The 20,706-nt window shown below is 43.2% G+C and overlaps 1 protein-coding gene across 2 annotated transcripts in view; it reads left to right on the forward strand.

Annotated features, from left to right (window-relative positions):
* The window catches only part of LOC129867219 (transmembrane protein 117-like), a 90,432-nt gene that overhangs the window by 54,633 nt on the left and 15,093 nt on the right, over positions 1-20,706 (forward strand). For both annotated transcript variants that reach the window (XM_055940477.1, XM_055940478.1), the window contains one exon: positions 8,754-8,853. In XM_055940477.1, the coding sequence (XP_055796452.1) occupies positions 8,754-8,853 (100 nt within the window). The remainder of the gene's footprint in view (positions 1-8,753; positions 8,854-20,706) is intronic.

Below are 20,706 nucleotides of genomic sequence, written 5' to 3' on the forward strand. Positions count from 1 at the left end.
CCAGTCTCTATTACAATTTCTTACAGTCCTCCTCAACTCAGCTCTTCATTACTTGAAGTTTACCAAAGTAACCCTATCTCTGGCTGGCCTGAGTTCCTCATTCGTCCGCGGAGTGTCTTGTCCAAGCTGCTCCTTTTTGCTCTTCGCCTGGCTGTCAGTGGCAGCTCAACCCGTTCTCTCTCTCCCGCAACACCCAATCTACTCACACGTGCAAACACTCACATTGACTCACATACACGCTGTCCCTCTCTCCCCTTACCTTCGTTGGCCTCTTATTTTTTTGTCAGAGAAAATTACAATTTACGTGGTATTGCTTTGTGCACTGACTTTACTGAACTCTGGTGAAAACGAACATTGTCGCAGGGTGAGTACATCTGACAATGTGCTCTCCCGTCCATTAGACATTTTGTCTGCAGGAACTCGCTTTGTGTCACTACCAAAGTCTAATGGTTTTAAATGACTGTTTTGTATTGTCTGGAAACTCACTTGTAGAATTCGCTTGCAGTAGGTCTCTTAAAAAAGAGAAGCCATGCAAGGTTATTAAACAGAGGTGCTTAGTTATTCTTCTATTGTTGATATCAGGTAACGTGCAACCTAACCCTGGCCCTGATATGCAATGTCTCCAAACCCCCTCTGATTTTAAATCGAGATCTGGTTTTGGTATTTTTCATTTAAATGTACGCAGCCTGTTGTCAAAAATTGATGGGGTTAGGGTTTGGGCAAAATCAACTGATGCTGATGTAATTGTGTTTCCTGAAACCTGGCTCAGCAAGTCTATTTTTGATAAGGATATTTGTATAAGTGGTTACAATGTTTATCGCACAGATCGGGTTAAGAAAGGTGGGGGTGTGGCTATATATGTCAAATCTAAATTCCATGTAAGTGTGGCAAAGTCTGAAACTATTTGTAAACAGTTGGAATTTCTTGCTTTGAATATTGAGGTTTCAAAGCGCCTCTCTATAACTGCTCTCGGTAATGAATTTTCTTATTTGACGCACCTTATGTCTAAACTTCTTTACAGTGAAATGATCTTGATTGGTGGTCTCAACTGGTGTTGGTTAAAGCCGGTGTCTGATGATTTAAAAATATTTTGTAATTCTATGAATCTTACCCAGTTGATTAACTCACCCACTCGCCCAAATCTTAAATGATTGATTTGATATTGACAAATGTTCCACATAAATATTCTGCGGTTGGTGTTTTTTGTAATGATTTAAGTGACCGTTGTGCTGTTGTTGCTGTTAGAAATACTAAGTTTCCAAAGACAAATCCACGTTTTATTCGTAAGAGAAATTTGAAGTGTTTTAATGAGCAGGCTTTCTTTCATGATTTGTTTTATTTTGACTGGAGCAAGATTGAGCTTATCCCTGATGTGGAAACTGACTGGATATTCTTTCATGATGGTTTTTCCCAAATAGTAAACAAACATGCCCCATTCTGCAGGTTCAGGGTTAAAGGGCGGGATAATCCATGGTTTTCTTCTGAGCTGTCTTGTATTATTCACGACCGTAATCTAGCCTGGGCTAAAGCAAGGAAATCTTGTTCTGATGCTGATTGGCTTATTTTTAGGCAGTTAAGAAACAAGTGTTCTTTTCTTCTCAGGAAGGCCAAGTCTGAATATTTTATTGTCTGTTACCACTGATAACCTGAATGACCCTAGAAAGTTTTGGAATGCAATTAAGTTTATGTCTGGTAACAGTAATGTTAATGAATTACCATCATGTGTTTTGAAGGACTCTGTTGCTATATATGACAACTGAAATGCTGAATTGTTTCAATGAGCACTTTGTATCATCTGGTAGGCTGTTTGATTCAATGTCCTCTGTCTCTGTACAACCCTGTGTGGATGAACCAGTGTCCTCTGTCTCTGTACAACCCTGTGTGGATGAACCAGTGAGAGCTGGTCAAACTTTTAGCTTTTTGCCATTCTCAGTGCAGGTGGTACATAAAGCCCTGAAATCCTTAGATCAAAGAACGCCTGCAGGTCCTGATCTTTTGGATCCCTGCTTTTTAAATCTGGCAGCTGATTTCATAGCTGAACCACTTACATTCCAGGGTTAGATTGAACAGATATGTAATGAAATTCCAAATATCTGGACATCAGCATTTGTCCTACCACTTTTAAAAGGGTGAGATCCAACTCTTTTAAATAATTATAGGCCAATCTCAAAGCTGTCACCCCTGGTGAAAATACTTGAAACCCTTGTAAGTGAACAGCTAAAAGAGTTTTTATTTACTAACTCTATTTTATCTATGTACCAATCGGGCTTCAGGAAGAAGCATAGCACAATTACAGCAGTCATGAAGGTTTTAAATGATATCACTGAAGCCCTTGACAAAAAACAGCACTGTGTCTCACTTTTTATTGATCTCTCTAAGGCTTTTGATACAGTTGATCATGCTATACTAAGGCAGAGATTGTTGAGTGTAGGTCTTTCGGAGCATGCAGTTGCATGGTTTGCTAACTATCTGTCTGATAGAACTCAGTGCACTCAATTTGATGGGCTTATGTCTGTTAAATTGTCTGTCCTGAATGGTGTGCCCCAGGGCTCTGTACTTGGTCCTCTCTTATTCTCTATTTATATAAATGATTTAGACAAAAATGTCTAAAATGCACAACTTCATTTTTATGCTGATGATACTGTGATTTACTGTTGTGCCTCATCTCTTACAAAAGCTTTCCAGAACTTGCAAACTGCTTTTTATACTGTTCAACATACCTTGTGTCAATTGAAGCTTATCCTCAATACTGACAAAACTAAACTAATGGTGTTTTCTAATGCAAGAAATAGACCTCTGAACCTTTCACCTATTACTACCTGTCAGGGCAAGGAGATTGAGGTTGTAACCTCATATCAATTAGAATTCCAAGATATTTATGATGGCCTCTCTTTTAAATTGCATATTCAACAACTTACAAAAAAATTGAAGCTGAAATTGGGTTTTTATTTTAGGAATAAGTCCTGTTTTTCTTTTGAAGCCAGAAGGAGGCTAGTATCAGCTGCATTTATGCCTTTAGTAGACTATGGGGATATTTTATATATGAATGCTTCCGCTCAGTGTTTGAGATCAATTGACACTCTTTACCATGTCACTTTGAGATTTATTTTAAACTGCAAAACCCTTACGCACCACTGCACTTTGTATACCAGGGTTGGCTGGCCTTTTCTAGTTACTCGTAGGCTCTGTCACTAGTATACTTTTTTATTTACAAAGCCATTTTGGGTTTACTACCTTTTTATTTGGGCATTTTTATTGTTCAGAAATGTGGTGGGTACTCTCTTGGTTCGCTAGACTTTATCCTGCTAACTGTTCCAAATGTCCGAACTGAATTTGGTAAAAGGTCTTTTATGTACTCTGCGCCATCGTCTTGGAACACCTTACAAAATAATTTTAAACTGGAAGAACTTGTCCCGATTTGGTGTTTTTAAATCACTGATGAAGGATTTTGAGGCTGATTCCCTGACCTGTCAATGTTTTTAATTTGCTGTTTTTGATGTTGTTATAATCTTGTGAATTCTATGGTTTTTACTAGATTACTTGTAGTTTTTCATGTTGTCAGTCTGTAATTTTTGTATTGACTGGGTGCTGCCTATCTTGTCCAGGACGCTCTTGAAAAAGTGATTTTAAGTCTCAATGAGCCCTTCCTGGTTAAATAAAGGTTAAATAAATAAAATAAACAGCTTGGAAAATTACAGAAAATGATGTAATGGCTTTAGAAGCTTCTGATAGGCTAATTGACGTCATTTGTGTCAATAGGAGGTGCACCTGTGGATGTATTTCAAGGCCTACCTTCAAACTCAGTGCCTCTTTGCTTGACATCATGGGAAGATCAAAAGAAATCAGCCAAGACCTCTGAAAATATCTGGTTCATCCTTGGGAGCAATTTCCAAATGCCTGAAAGTACCACGTTCATCTGTACAAACAGTAGCACGCAAGTATAAACACCATGGGACCACACAGCCGTCATACCGCTCAGGAAGGAGAACCGTTCTGTCTCCTAGAGATGAACGTGCTTTGGTGTGAAAAGTGCAAATCAATCCCAGAACAACAGCAAAGGACCTTGTGAAGATGCTGGAGGAAACTGGTACAAAAGTATCTATATCTGTCACGTTCCTGACCTATTTCTGTTAGTTTGTTTTATGTGTTAGTTGGTCAGGACGTGAGTTTGGGTGGGCATTCTATGTTTTCTGTTTTTATGTTGGTTTAAGGGTTGCCTGGTATGGCTCTAAATTAGAGGCAGGTGTTTGGCGTTTTCCTCTAATTGAGAGTCATATTTAGGTAGGTTGTTTCACAGTGTTCGTTGTGGGTGGTTGTCTCCTGTGTCAGTGTCTGTATGTTACGCCACACGGGACTGTTCCGGTTTTTCTTAGTTTGTTCGTTTTATGTTGTCTGTTTTCCTGGTTCATGCGTTCTTCACGTTGTATGTAAGTTCGTGTCCAGGTCTGTCTACATTCGTTGTTTTGTTATTTTGTAATTCATTCCAAGCGTTTGTTTTCGTGTTTTCGTCGTCTGTCTAATAAATCAGTATGTCTACATACCTTGCTGCGCATTGGTCTTCCGATCCCTCTCTCCTCTCCTCGTCCGAGGAGGAGGAGGAGTACGACAACCGTTACAATATCCACAGTAAAATGAGTCCTATATCGACATATATCGACAACCTAAACAGCCCCTCAGCAAGGAAGAAGCCAATGCTCCAAAACCGCCATAAAAAAGCCAGATTATGGTTTGCAACTGCACATGGGGACAAAGATTGTACTTTTTAGAGAAATGTCCTCTGGTCTGATGCAACAAAAATAGAACTGTTTGGCCATAATAACCATTGTTATGTTTGGAGGAAAAAGGGGGAGGCTTGCGAAGAACACCATCCCAACCGTGAGATGGCAGCATCATGTTTTCGGGATGCTTTGCTGCAGGAGGGACTGGTGCACTTCACAAAATAGATGGCATCATGAGGATGGAAAATTATGTGGATATATTGAAGCAACATCTCAAGACATCAGGAAGGTAAAACTTGATCGCAAATGGGTCTTCCAAATAGACAATGACCCCAAGCATACTTCCAAAGTTGTGGCAAAATGGCTTAAGGACAACAAAGTGAAGGTATTGGAGTGGCCATCACAAAGCCCTGACCTCAGTCTTATAGAAAATGTGTGAGCAGAACTGAAAAAGCGTAAGTTTGTAGGCCTCCTTGCTCACATAACTCAGTTACACCAGCTCTGTCAGGAGTAATGGGCCAAAATTCACCCAACTTATCGTGGGAAGCTTGTGGAAGGCTACCTGAAACGTTTGACCCAAGTTAAACAATTTAAAGGCAATGCTACCAAATACTAATTGAGTAGTATGTAAGACACAGCAAACCTTTTTGCCACAGCTCGCATTGATGTGCCATCCTGGATGAACTGCACTACCTGAGCCACTTGTGTGGGTTGTAGACCTCATCTCATGCTACCACTAGAGTGAGAGCACCGCCAGCATTCAAAAGTGACCAAAACATCAGCCAGGAAGCATAGGAACTGAGAAGTGGTCTGTGGTCACCACCTGCAGAATCACTCCTTTATTGGGGGTGTCTTGCTAATTGCCTATAATTTCCACCTTTTGTCTATTCCATTTGCACAACAGCATGTGAAATTTATTGTCAATCAGTGTTGCTTCCTAAGTGGACAGTTTGATTTCACAGAAGTGTGATTGACTTGGAGTTACATTGTGTTGTTTAAGTGTTCCCTTTATTTTTTTGAGCAGTGTATATATATATATATATATATACACTGTATATACACATATATATATATAATATATATATATATTATTTAGCCTTTACTACTATAGCCCATAGAAACGCATTGATTTTACACATTCCTAATTGGCGAAACGGACAATCAAAAAATAAATCATAAGTTAAAATGTTTTGAAGTGTTTGTCTAGGAGATATAAGAAAGCTCAGGATTTTAGTTTTGTTTTTGGACACATATTTAAGCTCTTTTTTTGCTGGCACAAAACTTCCACCATACTTCCATTCATTTTTTGGGGGTGGTAGCGGGTTACTTTCAGATGAGTCCCGTTACTCGTTTTGCTCCCCCACAAGTGTGTCTCCCTTTTCCATAGTGGGGTGATATTCAGTTGTAGCCCAAACGGTTTGGACGCTACAGACAGAAGTTGGCACATCGGTGGTACCGACTTCAGACAAGTCCCCGTGGGGCTTGTGGGGGTCATGGAGCAAAACGGAGAACATAGTTAGTAGGCCAAACCGTTCGCTACAGACATTTTTGTAAGAAGACCGGTTTTCTGGATGTCTCCTGGTCTGACAAAGAGGACTGTAGCTCTGTCGCTTTCCAACGCAGATGTGGAAGGCTGACTTAGGCGGATGTGGTGGATTAAGACGCAGCCCATGCAAAAAAATCATATCTCTCTCTTAAACTGACGGATTTTGATGTATATATTTTAATTAGATTGACGCATAGGTGTAACTGGTTCACTGCTTTGCGCCACAGGAGCCATTTTGGATCCGATTATTCATGGTAGTTAGTGTACTGATGGAGGGAGCCAGGAGGGAGCCATTTTTGATCTGATTATTCATGACAGCTACTGTACTGATGTTCCACGGCTGCCGTGAACACTCATTAGGTCAGAGGATTCACGGCAGCCGTGGAAGTGTTGCCTTTAATCACACTGAGAGAAGAGTCGCCAAACTCTTCCTCTGCTCTTCTGCTGTCCATAGAAAAAAGGGCAAACATTGCTGCCTGGTAGAAGAGGTGCAATGTTTGCCCAATTTAGATAACCGTGGAGGAGGTGTAGAGAGGGCAAGTGTTTTCTCTGATACGGCCAGCTATCGGCTAGATTTAAGTCTGAGTTTTGCTGGGCTAGACAGCATTTCCAGGACTATCGATTATAATTTTGCAGTGGGTACACGACTCCCTGTGGGATCTCCTAGGCAACTGGACCGGGGCCAAGCTGCTGAGCATCTAACTGACTTAATGCAGGTAGGCCTATAAATTCCCATTCTAATCAAGTTTAGTTTTATTTACGGGCAAGGTGTTAAGTCACCTATGCCATGCCCCTCACGTTTCTGTTAATCAAGCCCTTTCACGGCAATCTAATGAATAGAGTATTGATGTCATATGATTTATATTGTAGCCTACCTTTAATGCAGCATCTTAATTGTATTTTTAATTAACAATCTATCTGTTTTCATGACTACAGAGACTGTCTATGTAGGCACAAGAAAACAGGTGCCATTTGGGGTCAATGGTTTGTCATCGGTTCTAGGAGACACTTGAAACAGAACAGTTATATGGTAGCACTTTTACTCTACACTGAGCATGAATGACAAGTCAGACAAAATGATGGGTAGGAATAAATTATACCACACCCCATCATATTTAACACATTCATTTTCAAAAGCAGCTAATTTTTATGACTTCAAAGAACATGAAAACAGCAGAAGAAGACAAGTGCCATTTGGGTTCAGTGGTTCGTTTTAGCTGATAGCAATTCTGCCCCAGGACCACCTTCAATTCTTTATTATGTTTTGTTGCTAAGGGGAATTATGAGTTAATGGGTGAGAAAAGGGAGAGCAATTATCATTAATTGGAGATGAATACCTATTCAAGTTTAATTTAAACATGCCTAAGCTCTTTAATAGGATTTAATGGGATAATCCTGTACCGCTTTGAAAGAGTTGTATTTTCATTCACAAAACCAATGGCATGTACAGTCATTGTAAACACTAATAACATATCAAATAAATGCATGGGAAAGTAAAACAGGCATGGTTGTCATTTTCCAGATGCCTCTGTCCACAAAGCCAAATCAATATTTCATGGGTATTGTGTGGCAGGTTGGAAAACAGCCACGGAGCCAAAAGAGGATGAGTGGAGCTATTGACTTAAGAAACGACTCGCTGGAAAACCGCAGTGACCTGTCAGGGGTGGGAGAGGGAGGGAGGGAGGAGACCGCACCTACTGTACTTACCGTCCCCCAAAGAGAAGAAAAGAATGATGAGGGAGGGAGGAGGGACACCTGCTCCACTCAGCCTCTAAGATGCTGCCAGGAGATCAAACTCCTCCCTCCCTCATCCTTCTTTTCTTCTCTTTGGGGGGCGGTAAGTACAGTAGGTGCGGTTGTCATATAGACCTGGCTTGTGACCCAGTTTCTCCCAGTGTTATTACCAGGATAAGTTGGAAGATTAATGAATACCCTGAACAAAAGGCTCCTGCTCCCATCTCTACCTACAACAGGAAATATAGGAGGAATAACTAGGACTTCAGCGAATGCATGTCATCTTTTCCCTGCACCAAAGACAAACTGCATACCACAAATGGTTTCTTCTCCCATGCCCTTTGTATCAGGGATGGTGGCGTGTCGCTAAGTAACAATGTTCTGTTAGTTCCAACAACCAATGGAGACATCTCATGCTTTTGGATAATGCTGATTTAAATTCACCTAGACACTGATACAAATTTGCAAAATGGAAAGATAATTCCCAAACAGTAGGGAGGTAAACAATTTCATGGAAGCTCAGTGTATATTGTTTACAACCCTGAGGGTCCCACAAAGGTAGCGCCGCTTGCTGCACACTGTTTTCACAGGGCTAGTTTGATTTGGATGGGATCTGACAGTTAGCATCATGACACTTAGCAGCCGCAGTGACCGTTTTCTGTTTTTCCCCTCGCTCCCTCGCTCTCTCTCTTTCTTTCTTCCTCTTTCTATCTCTCTTTCTTTCTTCCTCTTTCTATCTCTCTTTCTCTTTCTAGGACTCACATGGTGACAGAGTACATGGGTATCAGGAACGAGAGCTTCATGAAGATTGCAGCAGTAGGGACGTGGATGGGGGACTTTGTGACTGCATGGATGGTAAGAGAACTACCCAGTAGTAGGCCAACACTGATTAGAATCAACTAGAATATCAGCACAAAGATGAGGGTTTTTACCCTTAGCACCTGGTCCCAGGCCAGATCAAACAGAAGTAGCAGGAACAGAGCAACAGTGCGAGGTCACAGGAAACACAGAGAAGCATAGTGGCACAGCGAAGGGTGGAGTAGAAGAGAGACAGTGAGAGGTGGAGAAGAGGAAAGGAGAGACAGCGAGGGATAGAGTGGGGGGAGAACCCCACACTACCCCTGCCGACACCCTCGCGCCCCACAGTTTGGGAACCACTGGAGTAGAGGAGAGACAACTTGTCACGCTTCCTCAGCCTCCATTATTATTCTACTGTACGAGAGAGGGGGAGAGAGAGAGAGAGCGGAATCCAGACATTACTCTAGCTTTTTTTTCTTATTTTTCTTTTTTTACAGTAGATTAATTCAACATGGCACTTTCAAGACGACCTCTGTGTGTCTCTTCGACAGAGCAGATATTTTGAATGTGTCATCGGTAGATGAGTGAGCAGGAAATTGGTGTTTTTGCAACACTGCTCATAACAAGAATTATTTTATTATTTTCTCTACTAGGGCTGTGGTGGTCATGAAATATTATCAGCTGGTGATTGTCAAGCAAATAACTGCCAGTCTCACGTTAATTGACCGTTAATTAACATAAACACATTTAGGATCTCCTGGCTTCCACGCATAGCCTACAAGCCACTGATGCAGACCTTTGGAACATCCACATTATAAAAAGTCTAATAAATTCATTAAATATATCCTAGACCATCATAATAAATCCATTATTTATTTTAGACAGGTATAAAGAAACATGATATGAAGAGAATGTCGTTTTTTCCGAAGAACAGAATAGCATACTCTGAGTTTTCCTTATGTTATGCCCTGCCATATGGCTTTGTGCTACAGTAGTTCATTTAGCAGACAAGATTCGCTTAGAATTCTGTGGTGTTATTTTATATTATTTTATAGCATGAAGAATACAATTGAACATAGCTAAATAAAATATAAATATTTTCTAGAAAACAATTTCCGATGGAGTGAGCACATTTCCACTGTGCTGAGGAGTTGAGGAGTTAACAAAGAAACAGGTCCTCCTATATGGTTAATTTAGTGTTATTTATGCAACTTTAGTTGTGATACAAACGTTGGCTGCATGGCTGATTTGAAAAAAGTCGCATGAAAGGCATGAACTCTGCTTTGTTTCTCGTGCAGGCTGCACACACTCTGTCACAATTTGACAAGCACTTGATAATATTCTCACCAGGCCTCGAATGTCATGGCAGCATCCCCCTTGTGTGGCCGTAATGCCCTTGGGCTGAATATAATAATTATAGCCTAATTCCCTTCTCACGGCTGCCAATCTCCGTGCTCCGTGGCACCTCTCGCTCACATGGCTCTCTCAGATATCTCAATTCTTATTTGCCAATGCCCGTCATGTGATCGGGTCCTTCTCACAGGCATCTCAGTTCCGAAGTAGGCTACAAGTGAAGACAGACACATCTGGAACGCAACTGCATGCGTCTTGTAAGTCGCTCTGGATAAGAGCGTCTGCTAAATGACTTAAATGTAAATGTAATGTAAATGTCTTTCTTAACGAATTCTGAGGCGCATACTGTCCACATTTACTTTTTTGTCAGCCAACAAGATGAATAGGCCTAATAAACAGCAAAAGCATTAGTGTAACGGCGTTCCTCTTCCTCTTCATCAGAAGAGGAGGAGCAGGGATTGAACCAATATGCAGCGGAGTTTGAAGACATATTTATTAAACAAAAACGAGGACGAAACGAAAACACTTGAATAAATTACAAAACAAATAAACGGTGTAGACAGACCTAGACGACGAACTTACATGAAACATGAAGAACGCACGAATAGAGAAAATAGGCTACACAAATGAACGATGAACAAACAAACCGAAAACAGTACTGCGTGGTGTACAGACACAGACACAGGAGACAATCACCCACAACGAACACTGTGAAAACACCTACCTAAATATGACTCTTAATTAGAGGAATGCCAAACACCTGCCTCTAATTAAGAGCCATACCAGGCAACCCATAAACCAACATAGAAACAGAAAACATAGAATGCCCACCCAAACTCACGTCCTGACCAACTAACACATATAACAAACTAACAGAAATAGGTCAGGAACGTGACATAACCCCCCCATAAGGTGCGAACTCCGGGCGCACCAGCACAAAGTCTAGGGGAGGGTCTGGGTGGGCATCTGACCACGGTGGTGGCTCAGGCTCCGGGCGAGGTCCCCACCCCACCATAGTCAATCCCAGCTTCCATCTCCCCCTATGAATGTCCACCCTCATCTTACCCCCACAAAATCCTTTTGGTAACATCGACAACAGGGGCAGCACCGGGACAGAGGGATAGATCAGGACAGAGGGATAGATCAGGACAGAGGGATAGATCAGGACAGAGGGATAGATCAGGACAGAGGGATAGATCAGGACAGAGGGATAGCTCAAGACAGAGGGATAGATCAGGATAGAGAGGTAGCTCAGGATAGAGAGGTAGCTCAGGATAGAGGGGCAACTCCGGACTGAAAGGCAACTCCGGACAGAGAGACAGCTCTGGACTGAGGGGCAGTTCTGGGTAAATAGCCGCTCTGGGCTAAGGGACAGCTCATGACTGGCTGACGGCTCTGGACGCTCATGGCTCACTGACGGCTCTGGCAGATCCTGTCTGGTTGGCGGCTCTGGCAGATCCTGTCTGGTTGGCGGCTCTGGCAGATCCTGTCTGGTTGGCGGCTCTGGCAGATCCTGTCTGGTTGGCGGCTCTGGCAGATCCTGTCTGGTTGGCGGCTCTGGCAGATCCTGACTGACGACTGGCTCTAGCGGCTCCTGACTGACTATCGGCTCTGACGGCTCGGAACAGACGGGCGGCTCTAATGGCTCGGGACAGACGGATGGCTCAGACGGCGCTGGGGAGACGGATGGCTCAGACGGCGCTGGGGAGACGGATGGCTCAGACGGCGCTGGGGAGACGGATGGCTCAGACGGCGCTGGGGAGACGGATGGCTCAGACGGCGCTGAGGAGACGGATGGCTCAGATGGCGCTGCGGAGACGGATGGCTCAGACTGCTCCTGTCTGGCGGAAGGCTCTGGCTGCTCCTGTCTGGCGGAAGGCTCTGTAGGCTCATGGCAGACGGGCAGGCTCATGGCAGACAGGCAGTTCATGCGCCGTTGGGCAGACGGCAGACTCTGGCCGGCTGAGACGCACTGTAGGCTTGGTGCGTGGTGCCGGAACTGGAGGCACCTGACTGAGGACACGCACTTCAAGCCTAGTGCGGGGAGCAGGGACAGGGCACACTGACCTCTCGAAGCGCACTATATGCCTGGTGCGTGGTACCGGACTGAGGGCACGCAACTCAGGACGAGTGCGGGGAGAAACAAAAGTGTGCACAGGACTTAGGAGACGCACAGGTGGCTTAGTGCGTGGTGCCGGAACTGGAGGCACCGGGCTGGAGACACGCACCATAGAGAGAGTGCGTGGAGGAGGAACAGGGCTCTGGAAACGCACTGGAAGCCTGGTGCGTAGTGTAGGCACTGGGGTTACTGGCCTGGGGCGGGGAGGGAGTGCCGGAAATACCGGACCGTGAAGGCGTACTGGCTCCCTTGAGCACCGAGCCTGCCCAACCTTACCTGGTTGAATGCTCCCCGTCGCCCGACCAGTGCGGGGAGGTGGAAAAACCCGCACCGGGCTATGTAGGCGAACCGGGGACACCATGCGTAAGGCTGGTGCCATGTAAGCCGGCCCGAGGAGACGCACTGGAGACCAGACGCGTTGAGCCGGCCTCATGACACCTGGCTCAATGCCCAATCTAGCCCTACCAGTGCGGGGAGGTGGAATAACCCGCACTGGGCTATGCACTCGTACAGGAGACACCGTGCGCTCTACTGCGTAACACGGCGCCTGCCCGTACTCCCGCTCTCCACGGTAAGCCTGGGAAGTGGGCGCAGGTCTCCTACCTGCCCTTGGCCCACTACCTCTTAGCCCCCCCCCAAAGAAATGTTTGGGGTCTCCTCTCGGACTTCCAGCCACGTCTCCTAGCTGCCTCCTCATACCAACGCTCTTGGGCTCTCGCTGCCTCCATCTCCTCACGAGCGCGGCGATATTCTCCCAACTGTGCCCATGGACCTTTCCCGTCCAATATTTCCTCCCAAGTCCATGATACCTGTGTAGAATCCTGCTCGACTTCGCGCCGCTTGGTTCTGGAGTGGTGGGTGGTTCTGTAACGGCTTTCCTCTTCCTCTTCATCAGAAGAGGAGGAGCAGGGATTGAACCAATATGCAGCGGAGTTTGAAGACATATTTATTAAACAAAAACGAGGACGAAACGAAAACACTTGAATAAATTACAAAACAAATAAACGGTGTAGACAGACCTAGACGACGAACTTACATGAAACATGAAGAACGCACGAATAGAGAAAATAGGCTACACAAATGAACGATGAACAAACAAACCGAAAACAGTCCCGCGTGGTGTACAGACACAGACACAGGAGACAATCACCCACAACGAACACTGTGAAAACACCTACCTAAATATGACTCTTAATTAGAGGAACGCCAAACACCTGCCTCTAAGAGCCATACCAGGCAACCCATAAACCAACATAGAAACAGAAAACATAGAATGCCCACCCAAACTCACGTCCTGACCAACTAACACATATAACAAACTAACAGAAATAGGTCAGGAACGTGACAATTAGCCTATGTCAATCTACAGTCGTGGCCAAAAGTTCTGAGAATGACACAAATATACATTTTCACAGTTTGCTGCTTCAGTGTCTTTAGATATTTTTGTAAAATGTTACTATGGAATACTGAAGTATAATTACAAGCATTTCATAAGAGAGAGAGAGAGAGAGCAAATCTACCATTCCAGTGTTTTACTTGCTATATTGTATTTACTTCGCCACCATGGCCTTTTTTTGCCTTTACCTCCCTTACTCACATTGTATATAGACTTATTTTTCTACTGTATTATTGACTGTATGTTTGTTTTACGCCATGTGTAACTCTGTGTTGTTGTATGTGTCGAACTGCTTTGCTTTATCTTGGCCAGGTCGCAATTGTAAATGAGAACTTGTTCTCAACTTGCCTACCTGATTAAATAAAGGTGAAATATTTTTTTTTTTTTTAAAGTGTCAAAGGCCTTTATTGACAATTACATGAAGTTGATGCAAAGAGTCAATATTTGCAGTGTTGACCCTTCTTTTTCAAGACCTCTGCAATCTGCCCTGGCATGCTGTCAATTAACTTCTGGGCCACATCCTGACTGATGGCAGCCCATTCTTGCATAATCAATGCTTGGAGTTTGTCAGAATTTGTGGGTTTTTGTTTCAATGGGATTAAGGTCTGGGGAGTTTCCTGGCCATGGACCCAAAATATCGATGTTTTGTTCCCCGAGCCACTTAGTTATCACTGTTGCCTTATGGCAAGGTGCTCCATCCAGCTGGAAAAGGCATTGTTCATCACCATCACTGTTTTTGGATGGTTGGGAGAAGTTCCTCTCGGAGGATGTGTCGGTACCATACTTTATTCATGGCTGTGTTCTTTGGCAAAATTGTGAGTGAGCCCTCTCCCTTGGCTGAGAAGCAACCCCACACATGAATGGTCTCAGGATGCTTTAATGTTGGCATGACACAGGACTGATGGTAGCGTTCACCTTGTCTTCTCCGGACAAGCTTTTTTCCGGAAAGGGGATTCATCAGAGAAAATAACTTTACCCCAGTCCTCAGTAGTCCAATCCCTGTACCTTTTGCTGAATATCAGTCTGTCCCTGATGTTTTTCCTGGGGAGAAGTGGCTTCTTTGCTGCCCTTCTTGACACAAAGCCATCCTCCAAAAGTCTTTGCCTCACTGTGCGTGCAGATGCACTCACACCTGCCTGCTGCCATTCCTGAGTTAGCTCTGTACTGGTGGTGCCCCAATCCTGCAGCTGAATCAACTTTAGGAGATGGTCCTGGCGCTTGCTGGACTTTCTTGGGTGCCCTGAAGCCTTCTTCACAACAATTGAACCGCTCTCCTTGAAGTTCTTGATGATCCGAGAAATGGTTGATTTTAGGTGCAATCTTACTGGCAGCAATATCCTTGCCTGTGAAGCCCTTTTTGTGCAAAGCAATGATGACGGCACGTGTTTCCTTGCAGGTAACCATGTTTGACAGAGGAAGAACAATGATTCCAAGCACCAACCTCCTTTTGAAGCTTCCAGTCTGTTATTCAAACTCAATCAGCATAACAGAGTGATCTCCAGCCTTGTCCTCGTCAATAATCACACCTGTGTTAACGAGAGAATCACTGACATGATGTCAGCTGGTCCTTTTGTGGCAGGGCTGAAATGCAGTGGAAATATTTTGGGGGGGATTCATTTAATTTGCATGGCAAAGAGTGACTTTGCAATTAATTACAATTCATCTGATCACTCTTCATAATTCTGGAGTATATGCAAATTGGCTTCATACAAACTGAGGCAGCAGACTTTGTGAAAATTAATATTTGTGTAATTCTCAAAACTTTTGGCCACGACTGTACTATCCCCCATAGTACAAAAGTTAACCTATTCTATTGGTCAACTTGTCCTTCTGTGCGAGAAATAAATATTCCAAACAGTTGTGGGATGCGACAGATCCCAAATTAATCAAACCACTCGCATCAAAAATGCAACAGATCAGAACGTTTAGCTTAAAATGTTGATCAACTATTAAGCTATCTCTTCACATAATAAGCGCAGCAATGCTCACACGGAAGTAAAGTTGCAAAAACACCATGTGCTGTTTCTTGCCTTACTGCAAACACTGGGCATCATTCAAAAGTGGTGTAAAATGGCGCTGATAGAGAGGGCAGCTGTGCTTCTAGCCCCTAGGCAGTATTTTTTTAATGTGTTATTTCTTACATGTTTTTGTGTTATTACATACAGCATACAGCTGAGGCGAACTTTTGGATATCAGAGCGGCGGTACTCACCAGCATTACCAGCATTACGACCAGGAAAACAACTTTCCAGAATTGGATCCTTTGTTCTACCCATAGGGCCTAGGGCAATTGAACTGATTCCAGAGGCTGACCCAAAACATCGCTGGCAGAGAAGAGTGGACTTTTAGTCTGACTCAGGAGGCGCGCACACCACCCCCCGCTTCCGAGTATATTACTCGCTAATGATCAGTCTCTGGATAATAAAGTTGACGAGGTGAGGGTGAGGATCTCCTTACAGAGATTGTAACATACTCTGTTTCATGGAAACATGGCTCTCTCGGGATTTACTGTTGAGTACGTACAGCCAGTTGGGTTCTCAGTTCATTGCGCCGACAGGAATAAATATCTCTCCAGGAAGAAGGGTGGGGGTGTATGTTTCATGATTAGCTATTCATTGTGTGATTGTGATAACATACAGGAACTCAAGTCCTTTTGTTTACCCAACCTAGAATACCTCACAATCAAATGCGAACCGTATTACCTTCCAAGAGAATTCTCTTTGGTTATTGTCACAGCCGTGTATATTCCTCCTCAAGCCGATACCACAACGGCCCACAAAGAACTTCACTGGACTTTATCCAAACTGGAAACCACGTATCCTGAGGCCACATTTATTGTAGCTGGGGATTTTAACAAAGCAAATTTGAGGAAAGTGCTATCGAAGTTCTATCAACACATCGACTGTAATACTCGCTCTGCTAAAACTCTCGACCACTGCCACAACTTCCGGGATGCCTACAAGGCCCTCCCTTGCCCTCCATTCGGCAAATCTAAATCATGACTCCATTTTGCTCCACTCTTCCTATAGGCAGAAACTCAAAAAGGAAGTACCCGTACTAAGAACTATTCAACACTGGTCTGACCAATCAGAATCCACGCTTCAAGATTGTTTTGATTACGCGGACTGGTATATGTTCCGGGTAGCTTCCGAGAATAACATTGACGAATACACTGATACGGTGACTGAGTTTATCAGGAAGTGTATAGGAGATGTTGTACCCACTGTGACTATTAAAACCTACCCTAACCAGAAACCGTGGATAGATGGCAGCATTCACGCAAAACTGAAAGCGCAAACCACCGCATTTAACCATGGCAAGGTGACTGGGAATATGGCAGAATACAAACAGTGTAGTTATTCCCTCCATAAGGCAATCAACGTCAAAAAAACTCAATATAGAGACAAAGTGGAGTCGCAATTCAACGGCTCAGACATGAGACGTATGTTGCAGGGTCTACAGACAATCACGGACTACAAATGGAAAACCAGCCATGTTGCGGACACCAATGTCTTGCTTCCGGACAAGCTAAACACCGTCTTCGTCTGATTTGAGGATAAAACAATGCCACCAACGCGGTCCGCTACCAAGGACCGCGTCGGCTCCTCTTCTCCATGGCCGATGTGAGTAAAACATTTAGGCGTGTTAACCCTTGCAAAGCTGTCAGCCCAGACGGCATCCCTAGCCGCGTCTTCAGAGCATGGCAGACCAGCTGGCTGTTGTGTTTACGGACGTATTCTATCTCTCCATATCCCTGTCTGCTGTCCAAACATGCTTCAAGATGGCCATAATTGTTCCTGTACCCAAGAATGCAAAGGTAACTAAACTAAATGACTTTCGCCTCGAAGCACTCACTTCTTTCATCATGAAGTGCTTTGAGAGACTATTCAAGGGTCATATCATCTCTACCTTACCTGACACCCTAGACCCACTTAAATTTGCTTGCCGCCCCAATAGATCCACAGACGATGCCATCGCACTGCACACTGCCCTATCCCATCTGGACAAGAGGAATACCTATGTAAGAATGCTGTTAATTGACTATCGCTCAGCGTTCAACACCATAGTACCGTCCAAACTCATCATTTGGCTCCCGAGTGGCGCAGTCGTCTCAGTGCATGAGGCGTCACTGCAGTACCTGGTTTGTATCCAGGCTGCATCACATCCAGCTGTGATTGGGAGTCCCATAGGGCGGTGCACAATTGGCCCAGCGTTGTCCGGGTTTGGCTGGGGTAGGCAGTCATTGTAAATAAGAATTTGTTCTTAACTTCTTATGGCCGGGGGCAGTATTGAGTAGCTTGGATGACAAAGGTGCCCAGAGTAAACTGCCTGCTACTCAGGCCCAGAAGCTAAGATATAGAAAACACTCTGAAGTTTCTAAAACTGTTCGAATGATGTCTGTGAGTATAACAGAACTCATATGGCAGGGAATACCTGAGAATAAATCCAACCAGGAAGTGGGAAATCTGAAGTTTGTAGGTTTGCCTATCCAATATACAGTGTCTATGGGGTCATATTGCACTTCCTAAGGCTTCCATTAGATGTCAACAGTCTTTAGAACCTTGTTTGATGCTTCTACTATGAAGGATGAGGAATTGAGAGCTGATTGAGTCAGGTGTCTGGCAGAGACCCTCGAGCTCACTCAGGCACTCCCCCGTGAGAGGTAGCTGCGTTCCTTTTCGTTTCTAAAGACAAATGAATTCTCCGGTTGAAACATTATTGAAAATTTATGTTAAAAACATCCTAAAGATTGATTCTATACATCGTTTGACATGTTTCTACAAACTGTAATGGAATTTTTTGACTTTTTGTCTGGACTAAGTGTGCCTGCGAGTCGTGAATTTGGATTTTTGAACTAAACGCGTGAACAAAATGGAGGTATTTAGACATAAAGTATGGACTTTATCGAACAAAACAAACATTTATTGTGGAACTGGGATTCCTGGGAGTGCATTCTGATGAAGATCACCAAAGGTAAGTGAATATTTATAATGCTATTTCTGACTTCTGTTGACTCCAACATGGCAGGTACCTGTGGCTTGTTTTTGTGTCTGAGCGCCGTACTCAGATTATAGCATGGTGTGCTTTTTCCGTAAAGTTTTTAAAAAATCGGACACAGCGGTTGCATTAAGGAGAAGTTGATTTAACCTGTTGGGGATGGGGGCGCTGTTTAGACTATTTATGCTAATTTGGCTAATTTTTTAAACGGCTTCCCACAAAATCCTTGATCGTACAATATGCATATTATTATTATTATTGGATAGAAAACAGTCTATAGTTTCTATAGGAGTTGAAATTTTGTCTCTAAGTGGAACAGAGCCCATTCTACAGCAATTTCCCTGACATGGAGTCAGATTTGAGAAATGTTGGCCACTCTTCTGAAGTCAGTTAAAAGGGCACTGTCGTTGCTATGACTATACGGACACTTCTTACGTCTTCCCCTGGATGCCTTTACGTGATGACGATTCCAACGGGGTCGATTGCGCGTTCACAGGCCCTACAAATGAAAAAACCCTGAAGCTAGTCATTCTTTGGGAGCTGCGTCATGAGCCTAGAGGACACCGGCGCGCACCTGTTCCAAGCGTTAGTTTAGCCTGTTATATTTCTCCGGTCATCTTTTCACTCGTTATAGGAGTTAAAAACATCATAAGGTAGTTAATTTAAAGCGTTTTATAGCAATTTATATCCGTTTAGTGCGATTTTGGGACATTTATTTTTGCAACGATGTGAAAAGTTGGGCACGCTTTTCAGTTCATCCCGAACGCAGTTGACATTTCCACATGGCAAGAGGACAGCTTTCCACCAAAAGACGATTTCTCCCAAGAAAGGATCCTTTGCCCAAGATACTGATGGAAGAACAGCTCAAGGTAGGACATTTTTATTATGATAAATCGTGTTTCTGTCGAAACATTTTAGTGGCTTAGGACGCCATGTTTTTTGACGTAGCTTCGCTTGGCGCAAACTGTATTGAAAAGTAAGGATAAATTAAAAAATGTAATAACGCAATTGTATTAAGAATTAAATTGTCTATCAATCCCTGTCCACCCTATATTTTTTAGTCACGTTTATGAGTATTTATGTATAAGAGTAGATCACTGTCTAAGTGGCGCAAGGACTTTTTCTTTACCAGCTTGTCTACATTTCACATTGTCTAACCATGATTTTGGTGGCTAAATATAAACATTTTCGATCAAACTGTATATGCATGTTGTAATGTGATGTTACAGGAGTGTCATCGGAAGAATTCTGAGAAGGTTAGTGAAAAAATTAATATCTTTTGGCGATGTTGACTTTTATCGCTCACTTTGGCTAGAATCAATGCTGGGCTGCTAATTGCTATGTGCTAAGCTAATATAACGATTTATTGTGTTTTCGCTGTAAGACACTTAGAAAATCTGAAATATTGTCTGTATTCACAGGATCTGTGTCTTTCGATTCGTGTATGCTGTGTATTTTTACGAAATGTTTGATGATTAGTAGTTAGGTAAACACGTTGCTCATTGTAATTATTCTAGTCCATTTGTGATGGTGGGTGCAATTGTAAACTATGCCATCTACCTGAAATATGCACTTTTTTCTAACAAAACCTATCCCATACCATAAATATGTTATCAGACTGTCATCTAATGAGTTTTTTTGTTGGTTAGGGGCTATAAATATCTTAGTTTAGCCGAATTGGTGATGGCTACTGGTGTTGGTGGACAAATAAAAGATGGTGGATTATGCTAATGTGTTTTTAGGTAATAGATGTACATCTTTACATATTGTGTCTTCCCTGTAAAACATTTTAAAAATCGGAAATGTTGACTGGATTCACAAGATCTGTGTCTTTCATTAGCTGTATTGGACTTTAATGTGTGAAAGTTAAATATTTTAAAAAAATATTTTTTTTGAATTTCGCGGCACTGGTTTTTCAGTGGGGGGGGGGGGGGTGTGCCGCTAGCGCCACGCTGATCCTAGACAGGCTAAAGTTCCATGCATAACACTTGTATTTTCATCAACATTTATGATGAGTATTTCTGTAAATTGATGTGGCTCTCTGC

This window comes from Salvelinus fontinalis, chromosome 12 (genome assembly GCF_029448725.1).
Source record: "Salvelinus fontinalis isolate EN_2023a chromosome 12, ASM2944872v1, whole genome shotgun sequence".
In the NCBI taxonomy this organism is placed as follows: Eukaryota; Metazoa; Chordata; class Actinopteri; order Salmoniformes; family Salmonidae; genus Salvelinus; species Salvelinus fontinalis.